This window comes from Macrotis lagotis, chromosome 5, assembly GCF_037893015.1.
Source record: "Macrotis lagotis isolate mMagLag1 chromosome 5, bilby.v1.9.chrom.fasta, whole genome shotgun sequence".
Taxonomy (NCBI): Eukaryota; Metazoa; Chordata; class Mammalia; order Peramelemorphia; family Peramelidae; genus Macrotis; species Macrotis lagotis.
Genome location: NC_133662.1, coordinates 56,073,676 through 56,089,163, shown reverse-complemented (window position 1 = coordinate 56,089,163; position 15,488 = coordinate 56,073,676). Strand labels below are relative to the sequence as shown.

Below are 15,488 nucleotides of genomic sequence, written 5' to 3'. Positions count from 1 at the left end.
AAGGCAAAGCTCATCCTACTTGCATACCCAGAAAGTTAAGAAATGTCTAATAATGTGCCAAATAAACTTCTAATAATGTGCCAAATAAACTGAGTCAGAAACTAAAGCCAAGCACAAGCTTTTAATAAATTAAATGAGATTGATAACCTCAGCTGCCTCCTGTGGCATATTTCACTATTTGTGTATTCCATAAGGTGACATGGGAATTTTAGCAATGTTGCCAACAGCTGTTCTTCCTGGACCTGTGACCCCAGTAGGGACAAGTGGCAGTTGGAATGATTAACTGATGAGATTTTCATTTTATAGAACTTAATGTGCTTTTTAATATGAAACAGTTCTCTTGTTTATATGATAATGTAAAACTACTATTTATTATAATCAAATAGCTTAGTTTTTCCTGAAATTAAATTAAATAAATATTCACTGCAAACTATCTGTGGTCATTTAATAGAGGGAGTTGACAACTGAGGTCTCTTGTTAATAGGAAAGATAATATCCCTCACAATCCCAAATTTCTGATCAAAGTTTCTAGAAGTCAAATTATATTAATGACTACAATGACCTGTAAATAACATTAAAATACAAGTATCTTTATACTATATATTTAAATATTAACAAATTAATTTTTTTGCTCAAAATATTTTGTGAGGGTCCATTTATCTAATACATCCAATAACATAATTTTAGGTGGACTCCTACAAACTGAAATCATTCATTAATTCCATCTACCTAGGCTCTAAGGGAATTGAGAAAACAGGTATAGCAGCAGTCATTTGGGATGGAAAAGGAAACTTAAATATTTTAAATATTAAGTACTGAAAGTACTTAATATAAAAGTATAATCTACATAAAAACAAGTATTTAAGTACTTAAGTATATTAAATATTAAGTAAGAATTTGAAGACTGGATGTGTTTCAGATTTTATATTTAATATTGGGGACCCTGGATAGACCATTTAATCTTATTTCTTGATGTCCTAGTTGCTCTATGCCTTCCAGGGTTATTTTACTTGTGAAGTAATTATTATCAATTTAATTATCTGCATATACTATAAAGGAATATATATGTATATTTTGTATAAACACACATGTATTACCACATATATCTGTATAAAACACATATTACTATTATAACCCTCAATTCCATATACAAAGAACTACCTTCAACAGCTATCTATGTGTAGTGTTATACCCATCAATCATTTCTAGCTGTAAGCTAGTCTGTAAGCACCAGGATCTGCACTGGGAGGTAAAGACAGTCTGTGTTTCATGTGGTTGAATCCTTTGTTTTAAAAGAAATAGATGTTGATCAGTAGATTCAATCAAGGCTGAAATTGAAAGTGTTTTGAATGTTTTAAGAACCAATGAAAACAAGTGTTTTCACTTTGGGGACCATTCATAGAACATTAGTGCTGGAAAGGACCTTAGAGATCATCTTTTCAAATTCCTTCATTTCATGGATGTGGACACTGAGGCCCAGAGGGGTTAAATGACTTGCTCAAAGTCATGTAGTCACTGAGTGGTTAGACACAATTTAATTAAATCTCACATTCCCCAAAATTTAACTATTATTTTGAATTTGAAAGAGGTTCTACTATGTGGAATTTAAACCTAAAATGTGAAAGCTTGAACAAAGAAAGTCTATTCATACTCTCATAGGAAGGGTTTACTACATTATATGTGTGTACTCAATTACCAATAATTTTTAGAAGACATGATATTTGTGAGAGAAAATAACTACTCAATTCAAATACACTGATATTATCAAACATTTTTTCAATATATAGTCATTTAATAGCCCCATGAAACAAGAATTTCATTTCAAGGAAGATACTTAAGTACCTTCTAATTAAATAATAAAATGATAAAAGTGGTATAAAAAACTCCACCTTACACACAATAGAAGCTCACGTGAGATATTTGCTAAGTAGAAAATATAGAATTAATTGAAGATAAATTGCAAAAAAGATTTATTATTATTTCATATATTGAAAAACTTTTGACCAATAGCAATAACTTACAAATAGCTGAATGATTAAGGCAGATTTTGGCTCAATAAAAGGAAAAAAAATCCCCTAATAATTAGAATAGTCCCAGAGTGGACTGGTAGGTAATGAGTCATTTGCCACTAAATTTTCCCAGCAGAGATTGGATGACTCTTTCCTATGGATTATAGAGGGGACCCCTCATCTAGTATGTGTTAGAATGAACGACTTCTGTCCTCCCTTCTATGAAATGGTGTCATTCTTGTTTAAATAGACAGAAAACCTTCTGCAGCAACACTAGAGGGTGCTGCTGCCTTACTTTTCTGATTTCTTGGCTTCCCATTTTCTGCATAAATCACCATGCACTAAATTGTGACAAATCTGAGAACACTGCTTGATTCTCATATTACACTAATTGAACAATGCACAAAAACAATGCCAGGAAGAAAGGGAAGACTATCAAGAGGCCAGTATCAAGAAGAAATAATAACACATTTTAAAATTAATGTGGCTTTTTAATAAATGTCTTTTTAAAAACAGTAGTGATGAATGAAAGGCAAAGGAGAATGTCAAATGGGTGAGCTCATATGGCTATTTGTAATGGCTCATTAGATGAATTCTCCTGTGTGCCTTCCCCTCCTCCATATTTCTAGTTGTTTTCCTCAGTTTTTATAAAGCAACTCAAAATGAGAATGTTTTGAAATAAACTAAGGCTTTCCAAATCTTAAACAAAGCCTCATTAGTTTAAAAACAAGCTTTCTCTTTCCTTCTCCCCTCTTCTCTCTTTCATCCCATCTCACTCTCCTCTCTCTTCCTCTCTTGCCTGTCTCTGTCTTTGTGTCCTTGTGCATCTCTCTTTCTGTGTCTCTCTCTCTCTCTCTTTGTATGTCTCTGTGTTTGTCTGTCTTTCTGTCTCTCCCTTTCTCCTTCTCCCCAAATATTTTCACAATTGATGAACATATTGTAAGGATTTTAAGGAAAATATAAAGAGAAGTGCTCTATTTAGAACACTGAATCAGAGAGCTGGAATAGACTGGAAGTAATGAATCCAATCTTCCATCCAATGAAGTCTCTTCTATAGCATCCTTGACATCTTATCCTTTCCATTCTGTCTTACAACCTATTTCTTGTTGGACAGCTCTGATGGTCAGGAAATTCTCAACACTACTTCCTTGCAAACACTATCTTCCATTCCTAATTTGTTTTCTTCAGTGACATTTAGAACAAATTCAAGCCCTCCTCCCAATGACAGGCTCTCAAATATCTGAAGACAGCTTTTGTATCTCCTGAAGGTTTTTCTCTTCTCCAGGTTTAACACACCCAGTTCATTCCAGTGATTTCGCCACAGGGCTGGTAATATAGTAGTATCTATCTGAGAATGAAAGCACCGTAAAACTAAAATTAACCAAACCTGGCAGGAAAAAAAATGTTTAGTTAAGTCACCCAGCAACATGTGAGTGGGAGTAAGCTATAAACAGGAGGAAAAAAAATTATCACTGAGTAATTAAATATAAATGTTACAATCACCTATTTATTGCTTAAGACTTTGATTAGAAAGGCTTCTATGTTTGTATTATTATATGAGTGGCTTCCCTGAAAGACATTTGGAGGGAAAAAAATCACTTTCATTAGACAGCATTTTTTAAGCCATATTCCTCTTTGAAGGAGAGGAAAAAAGCAAAGGAGAAGGCAAATCCCAAGAAAATAAACTAATATCAGGGATTACACTAAAATCAATTTCTAAGAGGTCAGGGCTGACTCAGCTCAATCTCTTACAGCTGCAGTGCTGTACAATTAGAATTGATGCTCAGAATGATGACCTAGAGGCACTGCAACATCCTGAATCATCAAAGAAAGATTCAATTAGGCTAAGGATTCCACACTTAGTAACAAAGGCTGATAGAAGGCAAACTGGTGAAGTAGACAAAATTTTCTTTGGCACTGCCAAGCTCCTTTTTTCTGAAACCTTCCTAGTTTCATGATATTGTCTCCTTTCTCTCTCAGTTCCATGCCTTATGTTCAAGGTTGTAAATAGAGGAACCTGTATCAGTCATTGACACTTTACTGAAAATTAAACCCAAAATACCCTCTTGGCAGGGTGAAGAGTAGTTACCTCTACTTTTTACAATCCTTGTTTTGCTTCAAAACAGCTCAGGTGCCACCCTTGACAACAGTGGTGCGAGACTTTTTTCTTCCGAGGACCATTTGGATATTTATAACATCACCTGCTATATTTGGTCAAACATTTAGTTAATCCAACCCTAAAAGCTCTTAGATTTATTGAATTTCCAGTCCTATCTGTTGTTACCATGACAGTGCTAAGCTAGGATGGTTTTCTCTTTTGTTCTACAGGAAGTCAATCCTGGTCTACCCAATTGCTAATACTTTGATCCTTCAAATTAGCTTATATTTTTGTTTTTTTAATATACCTAGATATGCATATGTTACCTTTTCAGTAGAATATATATTCCTTAAAGACAGAGAGCTGGAACAGACTGGAAGTAATGAATCCAAGTCTCCTCCACAGCATCCTAGACATCTTATATTTCTCATTCTGTCTTATAACCTATTTCCTGTTGGACAGCTCTGATGGTCAGGAAATTCTCAAAAGTATTTCATTACAAACACTACCTTCCATTCCTAATTTGTTTTCCTCAGTGGCATTTAAAACAAATTCAAGTCCTTTTTTTTTTGCCTTTCTGTCTTCCTAACACCTAACACGTGATAGTTTCCTACTACTCACTTTCTGATCAATTTGCAAGTTATTATTGGATGAAAAGCTTTGTTTTCCATTAAGGAAACTTCAAATTTTATCAATCAGATGGGAAAGATATTTGGGAGGTCAGGAAGGAGGCCTTTTTATCTATACATGTATATCTGGTCCTGATTAATAAGATAAAAAGACTATTATTACATTTTATAAATATTTGTGACAAAAACATTTTTTCCTAGGTCCTATTCTATCTTCTCCTAAGGTGACCTTAGGTATCTGCAGCATATGCCAGCAGAGGGCAAACTCTACTAGATTCTCCCTAGATGGAGAGGTTTCAGGTATAGTCTCAGAATCTGTCACTCTCTAAGGGCTAGCCTAGCTAGCTAGGCTTTAAGGGAGGCAATGAACCAGAGTCAAAAGGGATGAGAAGACTTGGTTGGGTTAAATTCTAAATGATTTTTGAAAGAGGAATTATCACAGTGTAGATTCAATCATCAAGATGAAAAAAATGTTTCTGGGAATTCTCAGCTACATGGAAAGCAAAATATTCTTGTTTTATAAGTATTACTTCTAATTAAGGTTTTATAACCCATAGATTTAAAAGGGATAGACATTTCAACTGATTTTTGAAACTTGGATGAATACAAAAAAATTGCTTTTTGAAGTGGTTGTTTATGGAGGTGTGATGAGTAGTGTGATCTTTTGGAAAATTGATGTAGGGAACTAAATTTGGGATAGACAATTCCCAAATGTGGAAACTCTTTCTTCTAATGCAGTTACCACCTTTTCTGCAATTTATAATCTTAGAGCAGGGATTCTTAATCCTTTTTGTATCACAGACACCTTTTAGTAATCTGGTAAAACCTATGAATCCCTTCTCAGACTATTATTTTTAAATGCATAAAATAAAATGCAGAGGATTACAAAAGAAACTACATGTTTCATCTATCTAGTTATCTACCTATGTATATAAAGTTCATAGAACCAAAGTTAAAAACACATTTGACTTTAGAATTGACTATAGGACTGAGAATTGCCAAGGGTCACACAGGTAAGAGGTAGAACCTGAATCCAGATCTTCTTGGTTCCCAGGCCAGATCTCTATTCATTGCAACATGTTGTCAACATAAAAACAATTCAATTACTAAGTCCAGACAAGTCACTATACATCCAATAAGTCTTTTTGCTCTAAGAGAACAGTTTTTTTATGGAACTTATTTCAGATGAAATCAAAACCAGCTAAAAGAGGATTTGTAGGAAATAACGCTGTGATATTCCAGCTTGAGAAATATTGTTGATACTACTATTTCTTAAGTATAAAAGGAAGCAATACTGAATTTGGTTTAGGTAAAAATAATCAGACTTGAAAGGATTAGGTAGAACTACTTTATTCTCCAAGGCTTTCTGTACTTCAAAAGACTTTTCCTTTTAAAATTAACTTTTCATCTTCACTTGGCATTCCTAAACAAAAACAATTCTTCTCCCAGAGACTACCTGTAAGATTAAAAGGAGAGGAGTTTGCTTTAGGTCAGAGGGAGAAAAGATTCACATACTTTGACTCCTTTTCTTTTCTTTTTAAAAAAATTTCCACTGGACCAGAATGATCCACAATTAAAAAAAAGGTCTCAGAAGTTTTTCAGTTTTTTTCAAAGCTTAGAGGATCAATCAGATACTTTAAAATGTTTAGTTTAATATGTTTATATTTTAATTTCTAGATATTTATTTTCCATATATATATCTCCCCCAAGAGGCATTTTGACATGGAGGATAGATAACCGACATTTACTGTTGGCTTAACTCCAAGAACATGTGGGTACAAGTTCTGCCTGTGCTACATGCTGGCTGTGTGACTGAGCAGCTTAATCTTTTAGTTTAGGGAGATAGTACCTGTAATTGTCAGAGGGAATTTTCTTACATGGATACCTATATCAATGCAATCACAAATTCTTTCCCTATTCCTTTTACTCTTGTTCTCTTTGAGGTCCATAATTGGTACTTTTCCTTTTCATATAGTGCAATAGATTTTTTTTTTGTATTTGTCAAAAATAAGACTAACTCATATATATATATGTATATATAGATATGCCTCATTATTTATATTGAAAGCCCACGAAAAGAGAATAGCACATATTTTTCTATCATTAGTAGTGGTCTTTACATAAGAAAAAGAGTGCAGAAGTTTTGAGATTAAGATTTTTGCTGGTAGCTCTCCACTCTATTTTGCTATAGACTGGAACTTAGCATAGGTGACTGAGAAGAAAAAAAGAACTTGAAGGCTACCAACATTTTAAAGCAGGAGATGGAAAGCTTGGAATCAGAAAGACATATATTGACTTTGTGACCTTGGGAAAGTTACTTAATCTCTCATGCTTCAAAAACTCTTTAAAATCACAAGTTCAGGAACAATCATTGATCTGCCTTGGTAGAGGTAAAGGTGTTTCCTCATTGGGAGTTTCATATCAATAAGCAATTGGAATGGGGGAGAGAAGAAGAGGAAAAAGAGAAAAACTGTCCAAAAAAGTTATATTTATATAGATCTTTATATTTTGATCCTATAAAATGACATGCAAACATGGTCCCAAGGAAACTTACTGATATTAAAATTAGTTCAAAATAAAATTAAAAACAACACTTCATTAAATATCAATTCTGCTATATGATGGTGGTAACTAATACTGTCTTTTTGATGTCTAAGTGTTCACTTCTGGCAAAAACAGTTTAAGAAAGAGATATTGATAAGTTAGACAGTGTACACATAATAACAGTAATTATTACTAATATAAGTGTAGTATAAGTATATTATAATATATAAGTATATTATATAAATATATAATGCAATATAATATATAATAACAGCATAATAGTATAATATAAAAATTAAAAAATATTAGCTATATTTATATAGGACTTTAAAGTTTGTGAGTTACATTATAAATATCTCATTTTTCTCCTTACCACAATCTTGAGAAAAAGGTACTATTATTAAGTTCCATTTCACAGAAGAGGAAACTGAGGCAGGAAAAGATTAAGTGACTTATCCAGGGTCACACAGTCAAATTATCTGATTTTAATTCCAGTCTCCTGGTCAAGAGCTCAATTCACTGTACCCCTAGATGCTAAGGAAAACTCTAGGATAACAAAGGGCCTTTAAGTCTATGTATTATGAGAATGGTCTGAAGGTACTGGACATGCTTAGCCTCAAGTTTGCTGTAAGAAGAAAATGAGATAATCTCTGTAATGTAAAAGCAAAATAATAGCACCTCCTTCACAAGATGGCTATTGAGGATCAGATGAGATATTTATAAAACACTTTGCAAACCTTGGAAAAATACATAGATATAAATTATCATTATTGTTGAAGGTCTGAAAGCAGAGGCTAGATGACTACTTGCCAAGTATATTCTACTGAAGGTACATTTTGAGTTTGGATTGGATTAAAAGTCCCTAATTCTCTTCCATCTGTAAATTCTCTGCGTCTTATGATTCTGTTATGGTTGTACAGTACTGTCTGACAATTACTACCAACTTGAAAAATATGTATTAGCCTATTATGTGTCAGATCCTGTAGGCATGGAGTGAACAAAGGCAAAAACGAAATAGACTTGTGTTCAAGGAGATTACATACTATTGAGAGCAGGGTAGAAGTGGAGATGCATATTTAAAAAACCTACAGGACTAAACAGATGATGGGACTTGTCTGTCTGAAGATAAGTCCCACCAAGGTCAGAAAGACTCATTACTAGGACATTGGTCAACGGGCGATAAATTATTTCTTGGCACAGCAGTTTATCAAACTAAATACCAAGGTATAGATCTGCTTGGATAATGAAGAAATAAGCACACTGATGAAATTATGGATCTATGAAGTACTAAAATAAATATAATGAAAATAGCAATGAATTTAGGTTCTCTTTCTGAACCAAGTTTCTTTAGATACCTTGATAGATATGTACGTTGAAGAAATTCCTTTTTGTTTAACCCAAGGGGAAGAAACTCTTTTTTGACCTGGGTTCTTAAATTGGAGTCCATGGATTCCCTCAAAGAGTGTGTGGGTAGATTTCATGGGGTCTCTTAATGTGGCTTGGTATGTTATGTGCATATGTGTGTATGTATAGATGTGTATAATATACATATTGTGTATATATGCAAATATGTATATTCATATTTCATTTAATTCAATGTAGTTGATTTCCTTTGTAATTCTATACACCAAGTATCCCAAAATTTCTTTCTTTCTTTTTTTTTGTGCAAGGCAATGGGATTTAAGTGACTTGCCCAAGATCACACAGCCAGGTGGTAATCATTGAGTATCTGAGATAGAATTTGAACTCCAGGTCCGCCTACTCCAGGGTTAGTACTCCATCCACTGCATCACCTAGCTGCCCCTCCCCAAATACCTTGGTACAGTTTTAAACTATTAAAGTTTTGTTAAGGCATTTGGAATCATTTGTATTTTCTTGAATATATGTAAAATAATTTTCCTGAGAATGGGTACATAACTTTCACTAAAACCAAAAGAATCTATGATGCACAAAAAAGGCTAAGTTACCCTTGCCTTAGGAAATGTTCTATATGTTACATCAATTTTTAAAATTTGTTTTCATTGTCTTGTACTGGTAGGAAGCAGCATGGTGTAGTACAAAGACCTAGACTTGAAAGTCTTAAAGTTCAAATACCAGCTTCATCACTTAATAATCATGTAATTTTGGGTAAGTGACTAGGATTCAGAGCCTCCTTTTCTTCATCTGTAAAATATGATAATGCAGTTATACTACCCACCTTACCAGGCTGTTGGAAGGAAAGCATCTTGATTACCTTAAAGCCCTATGAAAATTTGAGTTATATTGGGGAGCTAATTGCTTCACATTCTTTCTCAAAACCATTCTTGCCCTCTCTCTAAAAATGTAAATACAAAAACAATGAAACATCAGTTTTTATCTATAGCTAGTCAATTCAGGTCATGATGGAGTCAGTCTAGTAAATCAAAACATCTAAAATATTAGTTTGTAGAAGTAGTTTTAGCAGACACATATTTATTCAAGAGGCAGAAAAAACAAACAACAAACTAGCTTAGAGTCAATATAGCCAAGTTTTTCCTTTAACTTCTTATCAAAATATAACATATGATTTAAAGAATTGTCTCCTTCTTGTGTGGATTTCTTCTGTTTACTGTAATTCAGAAAATTGGATCTAATTAAATTAAAAAAAAACCCCTAAGACAAATAACCAATTTTTCTTCCTAATGCTGTGCTATTCAAGGTTTAATGAACATAGTGCATCGGACCTGTGTCTGAGACTGCATTCTGAATCACATACATTAAGTAAAAACAATGCCAATCTTTCATCCTCTGCCCTCTCCCTGCCCAATCATACATGTGTTTGCCTCTGAGTTAAAAACTCTAATATTCCAAGCTATAAATCCTTTCATATAGTTATGCATTTCTTAATCTTTTTAATTCTTCAGTAAACTCATTTGATCTATAGTCGAGTACTCATTCCAGAATGAGGTCTAATCCTTTATGCTACTCAGACATTTGGCAAGCTCAATCACAAAGGCCTTCATCATTTGAATTCCTCCTCTGAGACAATCATTATCCTCTCTTAAACACAGCCTCATACATTTGGTAAACTATGTGAAGGTCTAATCTGCCCTGTTAGCATGCACTAGCTTTTCTTCTTTAAAACACAAGACAATAATTGGAAATTCCAATTCATGTCCTTCATCTTGCCAAAAAAAATTGCAATAAAAGCCAACAATGCAGAGTCTCTGAAAGACTTCATCCCAGGATGCTCAATCCATTTTTTTTCAGGCTAATTGCCACAGTCAAATCAATAAAGTGGCAATTCGCTTGGATGGTCAGAGTGGCAGAAATAAATGGATCAGCTGTGACTCATCCTGTTCACTTAGTGCATTTGTACAAAATCTAAGTGGCCCTTTGGGCAGTAAACTTAGTGGTCTATTCAGTTTATCAGAATGAGTTGGACTGGAAGTCAGATCTGGGCTCCAATTCCATTTCTGTCTCTAACTGGCTATATGTAGCATTGGTCACAACCTCTCTTGTGCCTCAGTTTTCTAATCCATAAATGTACTTCAGTTTCCCAATCCACAAATTTTAAATGAGAAAAGGTTTTGAAAGTTCTTATTACAGTACCAAGCAAATAGTAGATGTTATATAAATTATTCCCTTTTCCTTATTCTTATTCCCTTTCCTTCCTCTTCAGTGTCATTTTCTATGTGATCTCTTCAGTTCTGAAGTTCTAGGTACTCAACATTCTCTCTGTGTAGTCTATTCAATTCAACAAGTATTTATAAAATGTTTACTAAAGATTAGGGATACAAACAAAAAAAAATAGAGAGATAATGGTCTCTGCTCTTAGGAAGCTTTTATTTTTACTAGAACTTTCCTAAGGAACCCTGAGGAAATGATTGATGGGAACAGAGAATTGACTGGTCACCTGGCAAGGGCCAGGGATGACATACAGCTAGTAGTATTCTCTGGATGTTAAGAGAGAGTGGGGGAAGACTCCAGTCGGATAGGTGGACTTCCTGTGACAAATTTATAAAAGAACATAGACAAAAATCACATAGAATGGAAAATGTATTTATCACAGGGTGTAATTTAAGACAATGGGAAAAAATGGACTCCAACAGGGATAGAGTGAGAGGGTCTCTCTTTGGAATTCTGAAATAGTCATCTCTGGAAAGCAGCATATTTTTGACATCTAAGATGCTTCTGGATTGTAGGAGGTATAGATCCTAGGCCTCCCCACAGAGTCTGAGAAATAACTGTACATGAGGGATGATACTCAGAAGCATTAGCACCTTGTGGCTGAGTTCAACAATTCTGAAGAGGATTTGAGGAAGTATTTTCTGGGGTTACTGGGTAGATGTGTATATGTCTGGGTTAAGGGTAGATAAAAAATATTATTAAAACACTATAAACAAAGATTTTTTTAAAAAAATCATAGCCACAGCTGAGGAAAAACAAAGAAGTCCTCTTCTTTATTTACTTACAGGAGGTCCTGGTGGTCCTGGTTTTCCAGGGGGGCCTGTTTTGCCACGCCTTCCCTTTAAACAAAAAAAAAAGAGAAATGGAAATCAGTTTTAGTTTTTTTAAGGTAAGAAAAATTTTCAGACAGGTTTGTTGACAGCACAAATACCCAAGATCAAAATCTTTCTCAATCCACATGATTCTATATCACTGACTACACTATCAATTAGTTCTAAATGCCACAGGCTAGTATCTTCATAATGATGCTATGCTACATATTTGCATCATATTAATTTTTATCAGTAGCCTCTACCCTCCTTGCTGCTGCTTAAATGTATATGAAAGATGACCTAATAATAAATTCCATTTCATCTGATAGTGCTATTATTTGAAACTCAAGAGTGACCATATTTATCATCTTAACCCATTAAAAATGACAATGGCATATTGTATATTAACCAACGTTTTAAAAATCTCAGCTTATTTTCAGCTGTTTCATTAGTGATGTGAAGTTCTTTGAATTTTGTCATTTTATTTTCTTAATTTATTTTATTTTCAATTTACTGAAGAAAACAAGAATTCCTATAACACAGTATAATAAAAAAGATGATTGCACAAGAAATTGCCAATCTACTATGTACAATTTGCTATTCCCTCCAAATATCCAATAAAATTATCATGTAAATTCTACCCTCCCTCTGCTTTTTTAAAAAAAAGCTGTACGTTGATTTGGTTCACATAACTAGGAAACCATGAAATTTTAAAGTTAAAAAGAACCTTGTGGGCTATGAACCATCTTATACCTCCCAAAGAAGCCCTGCTTAGAACAGATAACCATTCCTTCTTGAAGATCCTCAATGATTGGGACTACTACTTATGAAGATAGCTTGGTCTTCTTTTGGGTAGCTTTAATTGATGAAATTCCTTATATACTACCTAAAATCACCTCTTTTAAATTCCCAGTAATTGTTCCAAATTCTGCCTTAATCCCTCTTCCAGAAGACAGCCCTGAGTACATGAAGACAGTGATCATGTCTCTCTATATTGTCTCTTTCCCTGTCTACACATGCCCAGTCCTTCAACCAATCCTTATTGGACTTGAAAACCTACACTACTCTTATCTGCCCTTGCTGGATGCTTTCCAGTTTACCAGTATCAATTCTGAAATGTAATGCCTAGAACTGAACACAATACTGTAGATATGTCTTACTAAAGCAAAGTGCCATGGGCTAAAATCTAATTCTCAGAATCTCTGTTTCATAAAGCAGTTCAAGATCATCTTTTTTTTGGCTGCCATAAACATGGTTGACTTGTTTTGATCTTGTAGTCCATTAAAACTACAAGATCTTCAGGCAAACTGCTTTCAATCCATGCCTCTTTCATCTTGCACTGGAACCCAAGTGTAAGGCAAAAATGTAAAAAAATTCCTCTATTAAATTTCATCTTAATATGTAAGATTTATCTTTTTTGGATATTTAGTCACAGTGGACAGACTGCTGGTCTTCAAGTTAAGAAAAGCAGAATTCAACAGTCTCAGACACTTACAGTATGATCTTGGGCTAATCACTTAAACTTTGTCTAAGGAAGGGTATTCTATGCTGCTTGGGAAAATGATATGAAGCCAAGACTTTCATAGATTGGCTTTCTTGTCATTTAGAGGAAGCTAGGTGGGGTAATGAATAGAGGGTTGATTTTTGCAGCTAAAAGACCTGAGTTCAATTCTGACCTCAGGTTTTAATTATGTGTATGACCTTTGGCAAGTCACTTAAACTCTTCTCCTTTTCCTCTTATCTAAAATGGATTTAATAATCATACCTACATCCCAGGGTTGTTGTAAAGATAAAAATATATAATAAATGTAAAGTTTTTGGAAACCTTAAAGCTCTATAGAAATGCTAGCTATTATTATTATTATTATTCCTGACTCATCACTATAGTACTGATTTTATGCTATTTTAATACATAAAGAAAGAAGATTAGCCATTCATGTATTCTTCCTCATATAAATCTAGGTCTAAGAGACATTCTGATGAATGGAAGATGTAAACAAGCAATGTAAACACACATTTCAGTATTAGAAATCCTTAAAACTAGACCCTCAAATAAAATTCATTATGGTGTCTGAGATTGCACATTTCCTAAAATTCAATATATTGCTTCTTTTTGTAAACAAAAAACAATTAGTCCCTTGTGGAACCTAATCAATGATAAAACTTTATTTAGCACAAGAAATTACTATAGTTTATGCATTCACAAGCACATGAAGAGAAACAAAATCAATGACAGCCAAGGGTGATTTACTGGTTCTGCAAGAAGGAAGATATCTGAGTTTGGTAAATTCAAATCAATGGTTCAGCTTCTCTTGTACCTTTGCTCCAAAGCAGGCACTTATGGCAACTTGGGAGGGGAAGGGTTAAACTCAAACAGATTATTCATTTAATTTCACCTGAGTGATAGTTTTAAAAATTAATTGTCAGAGTGACTGTGGTCCATGTTTTATAAGACACAGAAATAAAGCATTCACAAGTCATCATTTGAACTACTGGGCATCTAAATCAAATGATACATATTACTGCCCTGAATTACACAATCACTTAAGTTCTCTTTGCAAATAGTGTATAATGATTATGTGTTTGCATGTGTGCATGTGTCTTCTTACCCCCCCAACTCATGCTATTCCAAGTTTTTTTTTGATAATTTTCCAAAGACAATATTTCTCTCCTCATATTCTTCTTTGGTTCATACCCTCTACCTCCCCCCCCGCCCCGCTCTGAATGAATAGCATAGAAACCTCTTGTATTTTGGGGACAATTTCCTCCCATCTGCCTCCTGGGGGTCACTCCTCTTCTGAGGAGGAGGAGGAGACTCCCTTATCCACTGACCTAGGTGCAAAGATTCTTAGTTATGACAGAAGGTACTTATTTTTCAAAAGTAAATTATCATTCCTGAGCATTTAAAAAACTACCATTAAAATGGATTCAAATTTTTGAAATATTGTCTATTTTGTAGGATTTTTTTGTTTTATTTGATGTGTTGTACATAATATGAAAATGTTTATTTGATGTTTATATGTGAAATTAGAGGCAGCCTCTGATTTATGAACAAGCTGTGTTCCCAAAGGTAATTTGGATATTGGCTGTTTGATACTTGTATGCTTTTCCTCACAGAAATATTGCTATTAGGAATCCAGGACAGCCCCAAATCCTATTTAATCTATACTGTATCTGAAATATAGGATTGCATTAACAGTATTAACTATGAAGCAAATCATCACTTTAAATAGCAACCCTATGGGAAAATGTTTATATTTCCAAAGCTGTCTGTTAACACATCTCTTACTGTAGCCTTCTAGGTGGTTGGAGAATTTCCCATCATTTCACCCCTTGGTAATGACTTATGTGACCTTCTGTAGCTTCAAACCTCTGATGATATATCTCATGACTTCAGGCAGAGATTCCATTGGTTGGGGAGAAGAAAGTAGGGTAGAGGCAGGTGGTAGTATTAGGTTGGTGATGGGAAAGAACTATGAGGGGCTGAGGAAATAGGTTTTTCCATACACCCTTTCTTTTTGTCAAACCTGTCTTTTCTAAAGGCTCAAGCTTTGCTACTTTTCTCATAGAATTCCCTTTTGCCTTTAAAGCACTGCTCAAGAGTCATTTCCTAGGTAGCGTTTTTCCTAATCAGCCCAGTCATTAGCCAGGAACTTCTATTAATGGTCACTTGGTTTCAGTGTGTATCTGTCTGTCTGTCTCTCTTTCTCTATTATATTTTGAATTTATTTACTCGTGGACATCTTGT

At 34.1% G+C, this 15,488-nt stretch overlaps 1 protein-coding gene across 1 annotated transcript in view; it reads right to left on the bottom strand.

Moving 5' to 3' along the window:
• COL19A1 (collagen type XIX alpha 1 chain) overlaps window positions 1-15,488 on the bottom strand; it is a 407,957-nt gene that overhangs the window by 150,064 nt on the left and 242,405 nt on the right. The window contains exon 16 of the mRNA XM_074237299.1: window positions 11,714-11,767. Within this exon, the coding sequence (XP_074093400.1) occupies window positions 11,714-11,767 (54 nt within the window). The remainder of the gene's footprint in view (window positions 1-11,713; window positions 11,768-15,488) is intronic.